This window comes from Phyllostomus hastatus, unplaced genomic scaffold, assembly GCF_019186645.2.
Source record: "Phyllostomus hastatus isolate PE091 unplaced genomic scaffold, TTU_PhHast_1.1 phas_contig_210, whole genome shotgun sequence".
Lineage (NCBI taxonomy): Eukaryota > Metazoa > Chordata > Mammalia > Chiroptera > Phyllostomidae > Phyllostomus > Phyllostomus hastatus.
This window is the reverse complement of record NW_025333737.1, coordinates 14,671,764-14,692,484: the sequence shown is the minus strand read 5'-3', so window position 1 is coordinate 14,692,484 and position 20,721 is coordinate 14,671,764. Positions and strand designations below refer to the sequence as shown.

The window sequence follows — 20,721 nt, the reverse complement described above, 5'->3', positions numbered from 1 at the left end:
GGTGGGTAGGTAGAAGACCTTTTTCCCCATGAGCACTTATCTCAGTTTCTCATGGCCTCCAACTTTTATAACTCCAGAGGTGTCACAGTTGGATGGTTTGATTTGAAGATAGTTATTTTTGTACTGCAGAAATGCCTTGGACAAAATCAGTTGCTCACTGAATCTTTGCCACAAAATGGAATAGGCTCCCTCCCCCTGGGGAGGGGGGGCAGGATGTGCCTACCCCTGTCCCAGCCTCACCTGCCCTGCCTGTCTACCCCTGGGCTGCCCACCTCTCAAGCTAACCTGCATAGGTAGCCTGCTGCTGCTCCACACCCAGCCTGAGCTGCCCTGGTATAGGGAGGTGTGGCTTTTTCTCCTTTTCCTCTAGGAATTCCAGACTGACCATCTACTATTGACTAACAACAATGAACAAAGGGCTTAGGGGTAAGAGCTACCTACAAAGACGTGTCATGGAAACCTTCACCATGCAATGCCTTGAACTCAGCTCTGGCTTCTCCCAAGAAAAGGTGGCTGGCTGGCTGGGGGCCTGGACACAAGCACAATGGGGCTGGTGGAGCCATGTGCAGAGCTACTTGAATAACCACTGGGTCTTCATCAACTCCTTTTATAACACAGACCACTCAAGGGCTGAAGTGTTGGTAACCTGCATTTCGGTGTCCCATGCCTCACAGCAGCTGAACCACCCTGAGATGCTTGTGGCCGCATGGCCACAGTCAGAGCTTTGAAAGTCAGTACCAAATGAACGCATAATTGGACACCAAAAATCAAGTGTTACTTTCATGTCTCCTCACCCATGTCATCTCATTTCTTCTGCCGACTCCGTGATATCTCCACTAAGCTGACATGTCAGGTTTTAGCTGGATGCATATAGATGCAGGCCAGCATCATTTTTGTTTTTTCAGGCAGACCTACTCTGTGGAAAGGAAGGAGCCTAGCTACTGTGTTTTTCTAGTACTTGCTGGCTGGATTTTTCTTTTGCCTAATTACTAACCAGAATATCTGGTTAGGGGGGACTCAACTCAATCCCTCCTGTCCCCAAGACCAAACAGACAGATAATTCTGAAAAATTCAGTACTTGAATGCACCTGCCTTATTGTGTATCAACTGGAAAAAAAAAAGTTAGAAATGCTGGCTCCAGATCTCCATTCACAGGTTATTTTGGAAATCTGTAAATTACACTTCCTGTTCTGGTTTGTTTCTTTGTTTTGTTTTGTTCCTTTGGCTGATTCCTGCTGAGAGGGGCCGGTTCCTCGTCAGGCTCAGGGCAGGTGCCGTTCTCAGGCGTGGCCTCCCTTCCATTACCACAGCATCTTCGTCTCTGTTCCGTCTCCTCCAAATCCAAGATGATTTTAATTAGTACAGACATGTACAGTCAACAATTAAAGAGTGATTTGTACTAATATGATTTTGATTCTTCCTCCTCTTTGCTGTCCTTTCAAGACACTTGCTGGAAAAAGCTTTAATGCACTTAGTTTTCCTTTAGGTTTTCTATAACTCAGATGTAAAGGACTTTCTCTGTACAGTATATTATCCAATGCATGTTCTCTATCCTGATATATTGAACACCACACAGTTGTGAACTCGTGCCGTGGGGATGCCCCACACCCAACAGAGGCATCTAGCCCCCTGTGTATAAGGAAAGACGTTTTCCTTTGCTGTACTTGCTTGAGCAGTTTTCTTGTCTGTACATGTGAGCTGTGTGAGATAGATGTGAAAAGTTCAATGAATGCATTTTCCTGCCCATGTATACAGATCGCCATCTGTACAATGAACTGTATGTATGAAAGCAAATGTACTTATTTATAAATGGGTAACACTTGGAAAAACATGGCGTTGTCGTGCTTTCTCCTTCCATTACAACACTCTCCAAGGAGCTGGCTCAGGCTCACCCTCACGAGGCCTGCAGCCCCCAGGAAGCTCCCCCGAGGACGACTTTGGCAGGTTAAGGTGAAGGCCAAATACGTGATGATTTGGTTGGTCTCTTGTGGGACATTCAGTGTCACTACTTCAAGCTTTATTCACTCCCTGAAGCGACTGAGCACCTCCTCAGAGCTGGACACTGTGATAGGCACTCAGCTAGAAAACGGCCCAGGGCCTATCAGCGGAAGCTCACTGCATTTGTTGAGAAAGGGAGGCTTTTCCTTCAATGAAGAGTTTTTCTCCAGCCTTACCAAGGGAGCACTGACTTCTTGTTTCATTTGAGGAGCTGAGGCTGCACCCAATCCAGCTACAATAACAAAACCCAAGGCTGAAGAGGACTGTCAGAGCTATTAAGTTTAGAGACTGTGTGCCAGGTGTGGGGGTGGGGGGGCGGGGGGAGGCACGGAGACAGCCCTAGCTGTAGTTCCCAAGGCTAACGGTCAACGCTGGGAACCCCTGCTTCTGGGGGCTTTATATTTTCTTCACAAATCTGGCCGGAAATTCCAGTGCTCACTACATAGAGAGCTAGGCAGCTGCATTGTGAATGAAGAAGTTGCAGATTTCCTGAAATTGGCTGGAGACTCCCGTTTTTTAAACAGCAGCCAGCAGGGAGTCCTTCAACCTTTCCTGCCTAGCTGCTACCTCTCTGTCTACTTCCGGGACAAGCAAGGAAGGAGACCACTTCCTTTGGACACCAGATTGTGCTGAACAAACATGCCTGCTGGGTGACTCCATCCGTTTCCCCCAAACAACCAGTGCCGGGGAAGCAAGAAAATGCCAGGCGTGCACAGTCGCCCCGGCCTGGACGCCAGGCTCGTTTATGAAGACGACGACTCGGGAAGGAATCACCTGCTCAGACTGAGAGCCATTCCTGGGCGGCTCCAGTTAGCCCATTAAAAATCAAAAATGGATAAGTGGTTGGGGGTGGGATTGGGGGAGCTTTTTAAGGATTCCTGGGACATTGGAAGAAAGGTGAAAGGTAGTGATTCCTTAAAAGCTAATTCTTAAAAAGAAATTTGCCCTGAACCTGAATAAAAAAACCACACAGAGAGCAGCAGCAAACAGCAAGTTCTCTGATGCACCCCCAAGTCCTGAGTCAAATCGCCGTAGGATTTCCATTCGCTGACAGGCGCCCTTGTAGCTCCACGCACTGCCATGTGCGCATGCACGTGGTAAGCCGACCCCTCCCCCCCTTCCGCAGGCAGAGATGGGCAGCAGGCAGAGTCATTCTCTTTCAGCTTTAAAATTGGAAGCTGGGGGGGGGGTATGGAGAAATTGGAAGGCCTGTGGTAGGAAGGCAGCTCCCTCTGAAGAGACAGTGCTCACGGAGACCACTGTCCTGAACCGCTCTCTTGCCACGCCTGTGATGTCCCCGACACGGGAATAGGGACTTCGCAGGTGAACTCTAGCTTTTGCCTCACATAACTCCTGACAGACGAAACTGTTCTCTCCAGAACACAAATGAGGAAGCAGATCCTGAGCTGAAACACAGGTAATGGTGGGGCTGTTTCCCCCTGGGCCGCGCTGCCCCTTCCTGAGAAGAGCAAGCGACCTGAAAGACCGCAGGAGCACGGGCAGTGGGTCAAAAAGGAAGCCTGGGAAATGCTACTTCACGCCTCTTTGGAGAAACAGCTCGGCCAAGGTGAAGAGGAACAACTTTGGCACCTTGAGGGCTCCACATCAGGTGAGGAGGGCTGGTCCTGCCTGATGAGGTGAACAAGGAACACTCTGGAGGGAGAGGCATCATCCCGTCTGGGATAGTTTGAATGTTCACACACACACAGAGACCCTTAAGGTTCAGAGGCTAGTGCAAAGGCCAGAGGTGAGATGCCACACTCACCACTCATGGGTCCAGGACGCCTTTGCCTTCACCCTGAGAGCCAGCAGCCCTGACCTTGACTGAGAGACCAACCTGTGACATGTATCTAGCAACATGCTTTGTGTGTTTTTAAGCAAATGAAGCTCCACGTAGAAGTCTTGGTTCAGGAGATAAGACTCTAAAGATGCATAAAGCAAAGACCTCTGGCCCATATGTTAGAAACCAGATACCACAATGAAAATAAAGGAAATGTGAGGAAGAATTCATGTCACCAAAGGATTATTTACCTCATCAGAGGATCTGCTGTACAGCTCCTTTACAGAGTGACCCCCTGGCTAGTGTAAGTCCTGGAGGTGTTGTGAGCGGCAGGGCTTTTCAGGAGCACGCAGTGCGTCCTGGTGAAATCCCGCCCAGCGTTTCCATAAACACATCTGCTGAGCCTCAGGAAGTGATCTCAAGTGGAACCTCGGCTTGTTCTCAAACATTTGCTGCTCTTCTTAAGGAACAGACATATTTTAAAAAGAAACTAGGTTAATGGAATACTGGGGGAAACCTCTCGCCTCGGCCTTCATCAGGCCCTCACAGCTCCACCCTCCAGGCAACTCTCGCGGAGAGGAAAGGCTTCCCTAGCCACGTGGAAGAACCCCCCACTGGTCCAGAGACTGGACAGTTAGGGGCCGTTTCCACTTACCTGTGCGCCCAGCCCAGGGGTACTCTGTTCCTCTCTACCCTAGTAGAACCATCTTTGTGTATCTGACTCTGCTAAAAGCACTGGCTCCTTTCATTGTCACAAGAAATGAGGGTAGCAGGAGAGACATCTGCTGTAGGCATTTATTAAATCATCTGTTGCATCAACACTACATTGTATTTCAGAAAAGACTGGTCACAGGCAAAATAAAATAAACCACCACGGATCAGCTTTCTGAGGCTTTTTTTGCTGCTTAGTCATCCAACATCCACTTTGGCAAACAGATCAGTTGACAGACTTTTATTGCAAACCTGAGGTTTCATTTCTCTATGTGGCATTCTGGCAAAGGGGACCCACAATTGTACTTTGGTAGTTTGTGTAAGGTGGAGTTTTCTCACATGTAAACATTGGATTGCACAAGTGTGTACCAGGTGACGAAAGAATCAATGACACTCCTGCCGAGTGCAGTCTAACCGAGCCAACACCCTCATCAGGCAAGACGCAGGGGAGCCCGGAGAGGCTGGGTAGGAGCCTGGGCAGCCCAGTGCCCCGAGGAGGAGGGCGCTGGACCACAGCCACCTGCTGAGAAGCACAAGGGCCTGAGGCAGGCCCCAGGGCCAATGCTGAGCATTACAGATCCGAGCGGCAGAGACTAGCCCCTTTCTCTAAGGCAGCGTGTAGCTGTGAAAAAGGCAACTGTTAAAAAAAGGGATGGTCAGATTTGGAAATGTTACTAATTTCTTCATTTACGTAAACCGTATGTCTTGAATATGTCATGTTCCCCAAAGCCCACAAAGCAAGGAAAACAAGGAGAGAGCATTTTCCAAGTCCAAGACACACAAGGTCAATGCCATGACCACGTTATTTCTAAGCTGAAGCCAAGCAGTGACTCAGCCGACAACACAACCCACGTGTGGGGTTGGGGGATCAATGTGATTTGGACTCAGTCCCAACATCCCGCAGAGAAGGGCCGTGTCAGGGCGGGCAGGTGAGGCTGGCCTCCTGAACAGAACAAGGCAGCCCACCCTGCCTTCACCTTCCCCATCGAAAGAGTGAGGGGGCAAGTGGAGCAGCTTTTCATTTTAAAAAAGGTTTGTGTCGTCAGCCTCTGATCAGAGTAGTGTCTGCCCTGGCTCGTGAGGGTGGGGACAATGGGAACCACAGGCCCAGCCGCAAAGTAAGCCACCACCCACACTGGCCTACACACAGACAGCCACCTCCTCCCTCTCCCAGCAAAGCCGTCTGGGGGCCAAAGAGTTAAAGGAAGGGAAGGCTCAAGAGCACAGCTGGGCCAAAGCCACATCTCCAGAGCCTCCCAGGGGCCAGTCCCTCCCCTCTGCGGGGGGGACCTGGCTCTGAACACCAACATAGTTTACACATAACATCACTTGCTCCACGGCCAGAGACCCGGCCCATTCGGACCACGTGTGGCCCAGGCTCGTGAGACTCCTGGTTTGAATTTAGTCACACAAAGCAAGTCTTGACTTTGCCAGGCCTGTTACTGGGGCTCCAGGTTTCTCCCGCAGCCCTTGGACTCGGCCCAGCACCAGCTGCCTCCATGGTGGGGGGGCGGGAGCGCTCTCTGTCTCCTTTAGGGGTCAGAGTTTCTGTGACCAGAACTGACCACCCAAACACCTGTGCAAAGCTGCTCCATTTGAGGAAGTGACAGGGACAACACAGGCAGGGGCCTACACGTGACTAACAGGACACTAAAGCAGCAGCGAGGAGGAGGAAGCAGAGGTGGTCAAGCCCTACAGCCCAGAAATCACTGCTCAGAGTGGCTTGCTACGCAACACCCCCCCACCTCCGTCCTGCCCCCTCCCCCACTCCGGCCAGCACCCCGGAGCCGGGAATCCACCAGCAGCCCCAGAGGCTGTGCGACAGACGCCTATCGACCCCGGCCCGAGGAGGCCCCCACAGCTGGGCCCTCCCTTCCCGCGGGCCCAGCGCAGCCTGTCACTGGGAGCTGGGGCTGTCGCCCTCCGTCAGTGTCTTGAAGTCCATGGAGAGCGCCTGTTCTTCAGCCTGGTGGGGGCGCTTCCAGTCGGAGCGAGTCAAGATGTAGAGCACGACCACGCCAAAGCTGATCAGCAGCAGGCCCAGCACGTTGGCCAGGACGCCCTCAGGCTCAAACGTGCTGTACTTGGCCCTGCAGGTCAGGGTGGGAGGGAGAAGCCACCCACGGGGTCACCGGGAGGCCACACGTCATTTGCCCCAGGGCCGGAAAGATGCCTCCACGCAACCCCGGCCCCTCCACCCCCACCCGGAGAGAAAGCCACCCTGTGGCTAACTCCAAGGAGGGCTGGCTCCGGGGGCAGAGGCCCAGGGCCACAGGACACTCACCCGAGTTGAAACAGCAGCGCCTCCTTCAGGCCCAGCAGGGCTGTGCCCACACAGAGAACGAAGATGGAGGCACCGAAGAAGGTGTGCTGGGGGCGATATCGGCTCCTCAGAGAGAACGACGCTCCCGGGAACAGGAAGAAGCTAAAGCCCACCAGCCACTGGGAGGAAAGGCGAGGCGGGGACTGGGTCAGACTGACCCGCCCGAGGGCACCTAGACAGACTGCGAACCCCTCCACCCACCCACAGGTTTCCTCCGCCTTTAGAGCCGTGCAGTGGCGGAGGTGGGGGCACTGAGCACTTATGGGAAAGGTCCTGGCCAGAGGCCTGGCCCGTGGATCGCCCCGCCTGTGGCCAAATTATGTGCGTGTCAGCTGGAAGGATGCTGGGACCTGAGGCCCCGTCGCCTGTAAAGTCCTGGCTTTGTACCCATTTGAGAATCTGAAAGCAGCATCCGACTGTACAAAAGCACCCCCTTCATCTGCGGGTGCGCCCGCTGGAAAACGGACCCTCTGGGCCGCGCGCACAGTCTCAGCCCCGGCCTCCCCTCCCCTCACCCCTGTGGCTGTGGGGCTGGAAGGACACACCTGCGCAAAGTAGAGAATGAAGACGAGGATGCCACACCAGCTGTGCAAGCTGTACAGGTCCGCGTAGCCCTTTTTCCTGTGGTAATCGAACACCGCCACCAGGCCTGGACCAGAGACAGGGGACATGTGAGGACAGGCTGATGGGGGAAGGGAGCGGGTGAGGTGACCCTAGAGAAAACCCGACTAACCGGGCCTTCTGGGCTCTTTCCAACAGCCAGTGTCCCGGCCTGGGACGCCTGGATTGGGGGGACCGGGAGGTGGGCGGGGCCGGGGAGGGGGAAAGCTTCGCCCTGGAACTCACCCACCAGGGCGGTGATGAGAGCAAAGACATGCAGCAGCCCGTGCAGGACTTTGGTGGTGCGTTTGGCCTCCTTCCTGAAGACGCGGTAGACCAGCAGGGCTGCAGGGTGAGCAAGGGAAAGTCGTGTGCTCCCCTGCCCCCCAGGCCGTCTTGCCTCGGCAGCCTGCCTTCTCTGGGTACCCCAGCCACAGGAAGTGGAGAAGAAACCAAGCCTCCACAGGCCCAGCAGGGTCCCTCAGGCTGGGGCCTCTGTGCCCCATCTATCCGACACCTTGTCAGGTGTCCTGTGTATTCCAGGCTGTGTTTTAGGCTCATCATGCAGTCACACCAAGGTGTCCCCAAGCTTCTGGGCTCCCCTTATAGCTATGATGATGCTCGAATAGTGCAAAACAGAAGGCCGACCAGATAGTCACTACTTTCACAGCAAGCGGGCTAGGAGCCAGCACCACCTTGCTCCTCCCCCAGAGAGAGGGCTGTTGGACACTCCTCACCACCCCTCCCTTGCAGATGGCCCTGCAGAAGACAGCTCAGCGCCCAGCCCGCCCGGCCTCCTCCCTGTGGGGCACACACACTCCTCCTCAAAGCAGGTGAAGGGACTGTGACCAGGTGGAAAAGAGGAGCCATCCACCGACGTCAGGGCCCCGTTCAGACTCCCAGTGTCCCCAAGCTCCAAGCCAGCTTCCTTCTCTGTCTTTTCTAGAATCTTAGATTCGTCTAACAGGGAGAGGCCTCCAGGGGGATCTGGTTTCAAGGCGCCTCCCTCGGGAGCAGGGCCGGGCAGCTGGGCAGGACTCACCGTCTCCTTGCAGGAAGACCAGGCCTATGACCATGCACAGGGGGTGCACATTGAACTGCAGGGCACTCTGCCAGGCAATGCCACCTCGGTACAGGCCGAGCCAAGCGCCAGTCACAGCCACCACAGTCAGGCCCAGCAGCTGGGAGAAAGCCACATAGTAGGGCAGCGCTCCAGTGCTGGGGCTAGCAGGACTCTCCATGCTGAGGCGGTGGCAGCTGCAGGAGAGAGAGCAGAGCTCAGAGGGGCTGCCCACAGCCTCCAAGTGACTGATCACCCCTGCCACCGCCCTCTCCCCCACCCTGTGCTGATACCACAATGCCAATAATGCGAGCTTGCTAGCCCCCCTCCTAGGCCCATCCACACCCATCCTCCACTTTCCGAGTCCCAGAGCAGCTTAATGGGAGGGCCCAGCTGTGCTGCTCCTCGATGGCCCCAGTTCCACATGCAAAGAGGGTGAAAGTAAAGGTCCTCCAAATTCTGGGGAGACAGGAGGGTCCCATGCCTACACTTCACTCTGTTTCCTGAGGTCCTGGGCTTTCTCAGGTGGGGTTCACAGGTGATATACAGAGAAATGAGCAAATTCCTTAAAGGTACAGGGTCAGTCGCATTTTGTCCTTCCAGGTGGATTATAAAATACATCTCGTGTGAGAAGTGGGGAGCCCGCCTCCCCATCTGCGGTTTTTCACCTCGAAACTGGAGCAGAGGAGTCCTGCCCAGCCCTCGGCCCAGGCCCGGCCCGGGAGCAGACCTCCAGCACGAGGGGGGACAAATGTGCCTGGGCCCCCGTGCCCGACAGGACCCAGGGGACAGGAGCAGCCAGCAGCCTTTTCCCCTTCCTGCCCCCTCTTCCCCCTCCCACCTAGGGCAGGTTGGACCTGCCCTCCGTCCTCAGGTGAAGTTTCCAAAACTGAAGGCCCCAGAAACAGACCTATGAGGGGAGCCCCCACCGCTCGGAGCCCATGGAGAGCTCCACGCACACCACTCAGCTCACACCTTCCTGTGCCAGATGAGCAGGCCACCGTGCCGGGCCACACGCAGGAAAGGCTGGCTCCCGTGGCTCGGAAAGCCTAGCTCTGGGGGCTGCACGGAGGGGCGTGTTTCCAGGCTCCTCAGCCCTGTCCCCTCAGTGTCCCCACAGTCTCACCCGGGGTCACGCTGGCCTTCCTGCTGGGTCTTCACCCTGACTCTGTCTGCTCTCCTGCCCTGGGGCCAGGGTCTCCCAGCATCTGTGAAAACATCCTGCTTCTCCTCTGTTATCAGCAGGGGATGAAAGCTGAGCGGAGAACGGTTGACGGACAGACTTTGGGGGGTCACCCCTCTAATCCAGAGCACACTCTCTACCCTTCCTGTTCGGGAACCAATGTCCAGGGGGCCCAGCCTCGTCCCCCTGGTGGTCGGCTGTCTTCACCCCGGTTCTCTTCGCCGCGTCTGACAACTGTTGGCAACTCCGCCATTTAAAGGGGTGATGTTAGTAATACGGACTCCCTACAGTATAACACAGGTCAGCAAAAATATATAACAAATCAGCACTTTGATTTATATCCTCACATTCTTTCTTCTAGAGATGTATATCCATTCTTTAAACAGGATCACACGATTTCTGACCTGCTTTTTTAACTTACTGAGAGACCGTGCATATCTTTCCACTTGTTACACATTTAGCTAGCCTTCAGTGTTTCACCAAACAGACTCGATGTGACCATCTTTGCACGCTTGCCTAACTAATTCCTAAACGGAGAGGTGGAATCCCTAGGGAAGGGCCGGGCTCCTTTTCAGGTCTTTGACACCGTCCACCGGCCATCTCCCCCAGTCTGCAGAAACACCCCCGGGGCAGGTGGGAGCCCTGGCGGGCGGTGAATCCCCACCTGGAACTCTTGCTTCTGTCCTCGTCTGTCCCCTCTACATGAGTGATTCTGAAATCCAGTGCCAGCTTTGTCCTCCGTCCCAAATCCAAGCCCCATTTCTCACTGTCCACTAACATCTCTACCCCGACACCCTCAAACGCTTCCGACTCAGCTCCTCCAAAGTCACACTCCTCTCCTGGCTGCCCAGGTGCCCGGTGCGGTGGTCCTTCCCCCGGTCCCAGCCCTGCCACCTCTGCCGACAGGCCGCCGGCCGCCGGTCCCTGGGGGCTCTCACTCAGGCCTCTCACCGTCAGTCCCTCCTGGCCATCTTCACTGTCACCAGCCAAGCCAGGGCACAGAGCTTCTGCCCATCTCTCCACCCCCTTCAGTCTGTCTGACTCGCCGGCGTCGGGGACAGGGCTGTGAGCCCGCCACACAAACAGCTGCTCCCTCCTGGCCAGTGAAATGCCAGCTCCGTAAGGTGATCCCCACTCGGTTTCCGTCTGCAGCCCCCGGCCACCCAGGGGGCTGTCACTGTGCGGCTCTAACACCGCAGCCCACAGCCTGCAGCCCGCCTTGTTTCCTATGGCTCACACTCCGGCTCCCTGCGACAGCCCCTCCTCCACTTCCCCAGCCCGCCCTCCCTACCACCTGAAATGGCCATTCTGTTCATCACTTTACCGCCTCCTCTGTGTCCCCAAGGCTGGCCTGGAGCTTGCTTGCCCGTGCTGGAGTCCCACCTTCCTGAGCTCCTGCGAGCCTCTTTGCTAAAGCGCCTGCGAGCCCCTGAAGGCAGGAGGCCTGTCTCACTCTCCCTGGCGCGTCCTCAGGGACCTCGTGCCTCCTCGGCTCCAACAAGGGAAATGTCCTGAAGAGAAATGCTGTTCTCTCCTTTATTAGATTCACCCCCAGAGAGCCCAGGGCGGGCAGAATCTGATTAGCTCCGAATTAGGAAGGACAGAAGGGGCCTGCTCTGCTGAGTGGGCTGGATATCAGGGACCATCGCTCCTGGACCTTAGGGCCGCTCAGTGGGGAGCCAGCCAGAGCTAGCGCTTTCCAACCAACCAGTTTCCGGAGGAGAAACTGAAATCAGAGTGGGGTGGAGGCGCGTGCCGGTGTTTGCGGGAGAACAGGGGACTTCATGACTAGGGAACCCCTACTTTGTCCTCAGCCCCTCGAGTCTCCCATTTAATCTTTGCGATAACACTACGATAACAGTATTCTCCCAATTGGATGGATGAAATTGGGGCTCAAAGAGGGTGAATGCCATGCCCAAAATTATCAGCAGCAAACAGCTGCTCGGCTCCGTTGTCCCCTGAGCACTTGCGGGTGCTGGACACTCTGCCTGAGGCCGCAGCGGCACAGGGAAGGCCCCGCCTTCAAGGGGCTCCTACACACGGTGCAGAGCGGAGACAGATTTTAAAGTAAAGGGCAAGGAGAATTCAAACCACGAGGTAACGCAGGCCTCGGGGCGCACTTTGCGCCGTGCACAGGAAGAGCGCCTCCGGACTTCGATGCCCTCAAGTGGCACGCCCTCTGCATGGCCTGCGGACTGGCTGTCAGTGTTGCGACCTTGCTCATCCCAGCGCCCAGTCACTCGGGCAGAGCTGCCCTGTTTCCCAAAACACTGGAAGTCCCGGGTCTGGATGGGTGCTTGACGAGCAGGGCTCCCAGGCAGCCTCGCCCCTCCCACGCCAGTCCTGCTGTGTCCTCCCCGCCCCCCCACCCCCTGCCCCGGGGGGACCGTGCTCCTAAGGCTGTTTAAACCCACATCACATGAGCACTGGTGTCCCCTAGGACTCTCCTGGGAGAAAAACACGGCAGGGCAGGAACAGATGGTTACGAGAAAAGGGGTGATGGAGGGCAAGCCAGCTGCAAGACCTTCACGTCAACTGCTCCAAAGGCAGCCCCCCCTGGTCCGTGGGAGCTGCGGGTAACTAAGCATCCAGGAGGAAGCAAGAGATAAAGGGTGACCTTTGGAATTACGGAGGCCCGAGCTGTCCCTGCCGCCCCACTTCCAATTTGAGGGTGATTTTAAGCCCAAGTGTGAGGGGGACAGGAAAACTCACACCAAGCAAGACCAGCCCACCTCTGGCAGGCCTGCGCCTTCCCGCCTGTGGGCGACCTCACAGTCAATGAGATCCAGGCGTGAAAATCCAGATTCACAAAAAAGACCAAGTAGTGAGCCATTCTGTGTTTTAGGGACGATGAACTGCAAGACTCCCTCAGCAATGGCACTTCCCCATTGCTTGTTCGGTTCAACAAAATTAACAACCAATCTCTGTGCAAGGAGGGGCTGCTTTCGAGGCTGGGCAGTTCGGAGAAGACATTTCAGTGGGGCTGGATGGAACTGACCTACCCACAACCACGTGGGCATTTGAAACCTTGCAGTAAGCGAGTAAGCGAATGTCTTTGGGTCATGCTCCTCCAGTCTGGGCAGCAAGAACATCCTCTCGCCCTTCCTTCCTCACTGAGTTGCTCTGCCCCCAGCCCCAACTCTAGCTGTTCTGGGGTGTCCTATGTTCCCAGAGCGAAAATATGGGCATTTTCAAGGGCTTGGAAGCAGCCACTCTCCGTCCCCAAGGTTTTCTTTGCCCAGGAGAGCAGCCTTCAAAGGAGAGGGGGTTCATTGGCCCCTTACATGGCCACTGTCCTTCCTCTGTCAGAGCACCGGATGTGGGTGACAGATCTCTGGCAGCTCCTGGGACAGTCAGTCCTCCCCTCCCACAGCCACCTGAGTCAGACTGCACTTTAATGGAAGCGACAGGGACAGGAGGCGCCTCGGGGCTGCGACGTGCTGAGCACCACTCTCCCTCCGCAAGCCCGCCCCCGGTTTCTTTAAAGATCACCGGGACTAATCTCATTGTGGGGGCCAGACCCTGCCCGGTCCTGCAGCCTGGAGGCAGGGGGCCTGGCCACTGCCCTCCTTATCAGCAGCAGGGATTTAACTGAGTTAGAATAGACTGTGTTGGGGATGGGGCTAGATCTTTTCTTGAAGGGAAGGGGGGAAAATCTTAATTGTTCTAGAATGTCCTAGAATATGATAAAAGAGAGGCCAAATGAGGACTGGGCTGCTAGATGGGGCACTTTCTTATCACCCCACATCCAAGTAGCCCCCTGAGAGGCAGAGCTGAAAGCCAGACACTGACCCCACTCCTTCGGTAGGTACAGGGGACGCAGTGCCAGGGCTCCCATTACTCGTGGGGACCCCCGTCCCCCACAAGGTTTTATTTCTGTTAAAATTGGGTGGAAAAGATAAATTTGGTGGTTAAAGAAAATGGTTATTTTGAACCCAGCCAGGACTATATTTGACTTTATACCAACACGGTTGCAAAACACGGTTTGTGTGGAGGAGGGGTCTGCACAGGGCTAAAGCACCTGGGGCCCGAGAAATTCTCCACGCAGCCCTGGTCGGAGAGATGCAACCTCGAAGCCAGCCCCGCGGTTTGTGAGTGTGGGCTCCCAGGCAAGCCCAGTCTCCCTGCCTCTGCTTCCTCATCCCTAAGGCAGGAGGATGCTGAGATTCATTCACATGACCGGCCTGAAGCAAAAATTCAGTGGCATAAATAAGTACCCATGCCTAGCACAGTGCCTGACACACAGTAGGCATTCAGTCAACAGCAACCTAACAAGCACTGAATCTGGTCTTAATCGGAAGAGTCACACATCAAAAGCCGTTGACACATGAGGTTTGGAGCCACAGAGAGCGAGGTGGCAGCGGACAGCAACACCCCCTCTGATAACTCCACACTCCCCCCTGTCCATCATCAGCTGTCCACAGAGTGGAAGCCCCTGGGTCTGGGGTGGCTCCTCCACCAGCGCCTTCTGCTGCTGCCGAACCACTCCGAGCTCTGCGGCCAAGGAGGGGGGCAGGGCAGGGCAGGGAGGCAATGGGACGAGGAGGGTGGCTCCGCGCTGAGTTCAGGAGGCTCCTCCTAGTGGGGGCGCGGCGGTGACGCCCTTTCTCTGTGCCGGGCTCACCTCGACGATTACAAGTGGCCCCGTATGTTCCTTGATTTCTCAGAAATCAAGGTATCTACAAGAAGTTGGCAAAGCTCTTTTGTTTGTTTAAACTTGCTCTGAAAATACAGGAACAGAATCGAGACAGCCTGAATAATGGCTCGTAGGAAATCCTCAAAGCCCACGGAGGTAGAATGAACGAGGAGAGGGGCAGTCAGTGCGCGGAGGGACCTGGGAGGGGCGCCAGCCTCCGATGACCTGTCGGGACTCCGGGGTCCACATGCGTCTCTTTGGTGTCCTGGGGGAGAGGTGCGCAGGGAGGGGCGGTGGCCCTGCCGCCCCCCAGGAGTCAAGGGCAGCAGCAGATCCCTGGGCGCAGTTCTGCACCCCCTGAATCCACAGTTCCCGCGGCCCATCAAAGCCAACCCAAGGAGTCAGGGTTTCCCAAATGACTTGGGACTTCCCTTGGTGTGCAACTGCTGTTCGCACACCAAGAAGCCGAGGATGTCGGAGGAAAGCCAGAGGGGTCTAGCCACGTCAGCCCTGCTACGGGCGGAGGGAGGTCGACAGTCCCCGTTTCAGGTTTCAAATGACCAGTCGTGGCAAACGGTGCTTGATCGACTTCTCTCAGTCTTCTACCCTACTTCTGCCCTGGCCATAGAACGTGGCAAAGTATTAGCCATAGGCCCATAGATAAACTGCCCCTCCATTCTAACTTCCTCAGACTCGCCACAGAGGTAGCCCTGGGGCCGAAGGCTCAGGAACCAGATACGCTCTGTGACCTCGGGCCTTGCCCGGTGGCCCCGGAGCCAGGAGAAGCAGGTGACAGGAGAGACAGGTGCGGCGGCAGGTGAAGGCAGAGAAAGACTCCTGCGGATCCCGGAGCCCCGCCTGTTCCAGCGCGCGGTGGGGGCTCACCTGCGCCTGCCCTCCCGCCTTGCGCGGGCCACTCCGCGCACACACGCGCCCCCCGACACGCCTCGCTGGGACTCCGCGCCCCCACCGGCCCGGGCCGCCTACCTGGCCTGGCGCCGGGCCCGGAGCTCGTCCCCTCCGCGCTGCGCCGCCCACCGGCCCGCGAGCTCCGTGCGCCGCGCCCCGGCTGCTCAGCCGGTTCTGCGAGTCGCGCGCCCTCGCTGTCACGGCGTCGTCATGGCGACCGGGCGGTGGTGGCTGCTTGGCCGCGAGGCAGACGACGCGACGAAGGTCAAGCAGGGGCTCGTGGGGGGTGGAGGGGGGCTGGAAGTACCCCGCCGCGTCTCCTCACTCGCTGCAGGGCCTGGCCCCCAACTGCCCCCCGGTCTCGGAGCAGGGCCCCGTTAGATCCCGGCCCAGGCCTGGACGCTCGCGTGGCACGGGCCGCGGCGCAGGGCTTTGCAGGGCCAGAAGGCAGCCACCGGGACCCGGCCTCTGGGCCGGAGCTCGGGTAACCTTTCAAACTCGGGCCTCGCGACCTGGCTTGCGGGGTCTCCCACGTTCGGGCCCGCATGGGGGAGCCTGCAACCCCGTGGGTGTGGACGAAGCCCTTGCAGCTCAGGCCCAACTCAGAAGCTGCGGGCGAGGCTGGGGAGATGAGCGGTGCAGGGCCCGGGTCAGGGGCAGAGGGAAGGGGCGCCAGCCCGGAGCGCAGCGGGCCTGGCCCACCGGGTCCCCGCACTTCCAGATTCCCTCCCTTCCTTCCCTCTCACCTTCGGCTCTACCCTCGCCCCGCCCTGGGCCTAGGTGGCCACTAGGTGTCAGACACTGCTCAGTCCTTAGTCCACGTTGCAGCCCAGAGGAAGGTGACTACAGAAAGCTGGTCATCCCTCTTCCCGGGTCCGCCCCCCACCCCACTACACACACACACACACACACACACACACACACACGGTGACGTTTTGCCCCTTTACTCAAGCCTTTGCCTGAGACAGACTACCCAACCCCCCAGGCCAACCAAACTAAGGATACAAAATCAGTCCTTGCCAACGTCTCATAAAGGCCTACACTGCCACGGGCCACTAAGTGAATGTTGGTGCCAAGACCAAGGTTAGGAACCAGCCCCTACTGCAGCCCCTCCAGGTTCTTTTTCCAGGAAATGGTGTGAGTCGATAACAAGTCCAGCTCAGGCTTCCCTCAAGTTCAGAACAAAAGGTTCTTTCCTGTTGAAAGCCTGGCAAGACTCTCCAAGGCCCGAGGGTGGAAAGAAATGGGGTTTCCTCCCCTGGTCAGATAAGGGAGCCTTAGCAAAGGAACACCCCTCCCCCACCTGTCTCCAGCACTGTGGGCCTCCCAAGGGCAGTGGCCAAAGGCTCCTGGAGGGCCCCAGCCCAAGCGGGCCTTGGGGAGTCACACCCCTTACAGAGAGAACATACTTTCAAGCACAAGGCAAATCACACAAGGATGCCCACCCCTCAGACAGAGTGAGCTTACACCCTCCACGAACATCAACTTTATTGGAGTAGCTTTCCAGCTGGAGGGAGTTCATGGACATTTTAAATTAAGAAACAGCTTCCTCAGGGTACCAACAGGCAAGCAGCAGGCAGCAAACGCCTTGAGAGTTGAATGTGTAACTGAGACATTCTTGCGGCAGGCAGAGCGCCCATGCAGAGCAGCAGCGGCTGGCCCGGAGCTCCACTCCCGGAGTGCTGTCAGCAGCCCCTTCCAAAGCCAGGACAGAGACTCCTGCTGGGCTGGGACGGGCCCTCTAGGTCCTTCCCCCTCCCACACACACACCCTTTCACCACCACCACCACCACCACTGGCCCAACCATGGCCATGCAGCCCCCCTTAGGAGTGCTCTCAGGGGCCTGCCTAAAGGGAGAGAGGATGTGACACAGGCTGCCTCCATGGGGACCAGCTGCAAGGGGTCCTAGCTCTAAGGGCTCATGGCTCCAACCCAACCATTTCAAAGAGCAGGTGATGCCAGCAAACTGCAGTCAAGGACCAGGGCCCGTGGCCTTGCCCTCTGTTACCAGAATCCCCAACCCAGGATAGCAAACACTCACTCTCCCTTCCTGCCCTCTCCCTGCTGCCGAGGCTCCTGCCCTGGAAGCCACCCTACAGCTGGGGAGGGGGTGGGCAGGGAGAGCAGCCTCAAGACCCCTTCCTGGGGACAGAGGATGTGGCTCCGGACATTTTCCATGCAAACTCCTCCCCTCACACCAGCCCTTATGGTTTTCAGACTCACCAAGTTCATTCCCACGTCTCCTTTGGAACACCTTGTCCCCCATCAATTAATCATTTGGCTCAGTCTCATCTGGGAAGATGCCCTCGTCACAGAGGCCCTCCCTGACCATCCAGTCCAGCAGCTGGGGGCGGGGCTGAAATGCAGGGAGATACCCCAGGTTAAGAGTGCTAGTGACAGTTTTGGGACACTTTGCCTTGCACTCACTCTGTTTTTTGGCAGAAGACATGTGAAGAGCAGTAAGAAGCCAGACAGTGAGCAGAATGTACCAGGCACACGGGTCCTCAGATCCCCCTGCACCTGGCTCATCGTGTCTGCCCTTGCTAAGGTCACCAGATTCAGAAAGAAGGAAAAACCCAGGAAACCCAGTTAAATTAGAATGCAATATGTTTTTTGGAATAAGTATGTCCCACATGTAACATGTAATATAGTACAAATATGTTTGGGGTTTATCTGAAATTTAAGTCTAACTGGGTGTCCTGTATTTTATCTGGCATTCCTACCCTTGTTCCCGTGTAGGGAGGACAGGAGAGGGGCTGCCTGGCCACCACGGTCCTCCCGGGGCGGCTCCCCTGCCCACAGCAGGCTGGAACACCCCGTTAACTCCTATGCGGCATGCAATTCAGGCGGAGGCCTTTACCTCGGGCTGCAGAGAACACCGAAGGCATAAGCGATGGAGGCCCTAGTCCTAAGGCTGTGTAAGATGCAAACTCACAAAATTCATTCATTCTTTTTAAAATATATTTTATTGATCATGCTGTTACACTTGTCCCATTTCCCCCCTTTATTCCCCTCTGCCCTGTACACCCCCTCCTACACACATTCCCCCCTTTAGTTCATGTCCATGGTCATACATATAAGTTCTATGGCTTCTACATTTCCCACACTATTCTTACTCTCCCCCTGTCTATTTTCTACCTACCATCTATGCTACTTATTCTCTGTACCTTTTCCCCCTCTCTCCTCCTCCCACTCCCCTGTTGCTAACCCTCCATGTGATCTCCATTTCTGTGGCTCTGTTCCTGTTGTAGTTGTTTCCTTAGCTTTTGTTTTTGTTTTTTTTTAGGTAAAGTTGTTAATAACTGTGAGGTTGTTTTTATTTTACTGTTCATATTTTTAATCTTTTTTTCTTAGATAAATTCCTTTAACATTTCATATAATAAGGGCTTGGTGATGATGAACTCCTTTAACTTCACCTTACCTGAGAAGCACTTTATCTGCCCTTCCATTCTAAATGAAAGCTTTGCTGGATAGAGCAATCTGGGATGTAGGTCCTTGCCTTTCATGACTTGGAATACTTCTTTCCAGTCCCTTCTTGCCTGCAAGGTCTCTTTTGAGAAATCAGCTTGTGGAGGAAACCAGCCAGCAGTATCCATCTCAGCTGCGATGCTCGTCGAAACACGAGAAAAACATACACAGAGACAACCAGGTCCTGTGGGGGAATAGGGACAGAATGGCCATCCTCTCTCTAGCGGGGAGAGTGCCCCATGTCCATACCCAAGCAGATTTTTATTGAGAAAACAGACTTAGTTTATGGATTCACAGTCTGGCAGAAAAGATCAAAAGATGTAGGCAACTTACAAAGGTGGGGACAGAACTCCTGCTCTGATTCTGGGCATGGTTTGTGGTCTTTAACATATGAAAGGGCTATAGGTTCAAAAGGTTTCCTGCCTGTGTTTTTAAATTCCAAGTTAATAACATCCTCCAGCAAACAGATCTCACAGGATCTTGCATATTCTATGTCCCAGGCCTGATCAGCCCCAGGGTCCACATTTTTGGTCTGGGCTGCACCGCCCCTGCAGGCTCAAAAGACTCAGGCTTTGACAAAGCCAAAGGGGGCAGGGGTTGATGTTGATCACCCCTTCATTTCCACAGCCCCAGTGAGTTTCTTCCCTCAGGCCATCCCACGTGATCAAGTCTGTCTTAGATTCATTCTCTTTCTTAGAGAATTGTTACCCATCATTGACTGCCGATCATGCAAAAGGGAAGCCAGGCATTAGAACAGGCAGCGTTCATGCCAGGGAGATGAGATTTGTCTCCTCAGTGGCTCCTGGTCCGGAGGTCTCTCACTCAGCCTAAGTCACAGGGGGTTACAGCTTCCTGAGACCAGGCAGGGCGGTCCCCAACATCAGCTGATATTTTATGGGAACTTGTTTGTAGATAACTATCTCCTTTTCTCTTGCTTTTAAGATTCTCTCCTTCTCTTTAATCTCGAGTAATGTAATTACAACAGCTTTACAGAGTCCCTTCCACGTGGCCACTGCTGGGCAACGCTGGGGACACAACACTGAACTCGTTCTCCCAGGCATGAGGCGCCAGCACATGGACACAGATGTGAGGGTCAGGGAAGGCTTCTGGGGCGGGTGCACAGAATCACAGAGAGACCGGGTGACAAGGGTTAACCTGGCAAAGGGACAGCAGGGAGTGGGCAGCAGTGTTCCCAGCCAGAGAAACAGCCGAGGGAGCAAGAGCTCGCTGTGCTGGAGGGAGGCGGACGAGGCCTGACGAGTGCACCCTGGGTCGCCTCTCGGGGGGGACCCCCTTGCCTTGCCTTGGCAAGTAACTGAAAGACACATACCCTGGCCAGTATACAGAGGGCTGAGGAGCTTGCTCTGCCTTCCTTGAAAAGAAAACTAGTCTGAATGGGAAAGTACATGGCTGCTTTGATGAGCTTAAAATGAAACTGTAATCACTCAGGGAAAAAAAACCTATCTTCCAGCTTCAGGGGGAGCAGAGGGTGCGGGAAAATAGCGGCCCGGCAGGAGCAGCCAGAGTGTCCAGCAGAGGAGCAGCGACGGGGCAGAAGAGGCGGACAGGCAGCGAGGCAGGGGATTGGACACAAAGCTTCCTGAGCCACCAATGAAGATAGTGAGTCGCCTGGGACCTCCGAGGGGATTGGGCTGAGGGGAATGAAAGGCTGTGAGTGTGTCCTGAGCCGCCCCTGAGTCTGGTCTGGCCTGGGAAAACAAGACCGACAGGTGTGGCCTACCTGCTCGTGAGCCAAAATGACACTGCAGGATTGATAGGGGACTCAAAACTTGGAAAATTTAGCTTAAGGTAAATAGTCATAAATCTAGCAAGTAATATGTATGTTAAGCTTTTGTTTCAGTAACTACAGATAAGGCCTATCTTGGTGCCTAAGAATAAACAGATGACCTCTTGGAGACCTCTGTGCCAGGAAGAAGCAAGGGACTACCCTTCCCCCTTGGAGGCAACTGTTGAATTTCAAAGGCTTTCGCTGACACCTTGTTTGGCCTCCCCCAACTCCCTTATAAAAGATCTGGCTGGGAAAGAAAGAGT

The 20,721-nt window shown here is 55.4% G+C and overlaps 1 protein-coding gene and 1 long non-coding RNA gene across 3 annotated transcripts; one reads left to right on the top strand and one right to left on the bottom strand.

Moving 5' to 3' along the window:
• Positions 1 to 4,555: 4,555 nt before the first annotated feature.
• Positions 4,556 to 15,417, bottom strand: LOC123817702 (transmembrane ascorbate-dependent reductase CYB561). 2 transcript variants are annotated; one of them, XM_045837528.1, is made up of 6 exons: positions 15,279 to 15,417; positions 8,455 to 8,669; positions 7,659 to 7,757; positions 7,358 to 7,461; positions 6,774 to 6,931; positions 4,556 to 6,579 (listed from the first exon to the last, which is right to left on the bottom strand). In XM_045837528.1, the coding sequence occupies exons 2-6, from the start codon at positions 8,651 to 8,653 to the stop codon at positions 6,387 to 6,389; spliced, it is 753 nt and encodes a 250-aa protein (XP_045693484.1). In that variant the 5' UTR covers positions 8,654 to 8,669; positions 15,279 to 15,417; the 3' UTR covers positions 4,556 to 6,386. The 2 variants fall into 2 exon arrangements, with proteins under 2 accessions (XP_045693484.1, XP_045693485.1); XM_045837529.1 differs by having other exon boundaries at positions 15,177 to 15,308.
• On the top strand, positions 15,391 to 20,653 carry LOC123817704. The gene is made up of 4 exons (XR_006785480.1): positions 15,391 to 15,464; positions 17,941 to 18,119; positions 20,141 to 20,289; positions 20,519 to 20,653. It is a non-coding gene; the product is annotated as an uncharacterized LOC123817704 (long non-coding RNA).
• Positions 20,654 to 20,721: the final 68 nt, after the last annotated feature.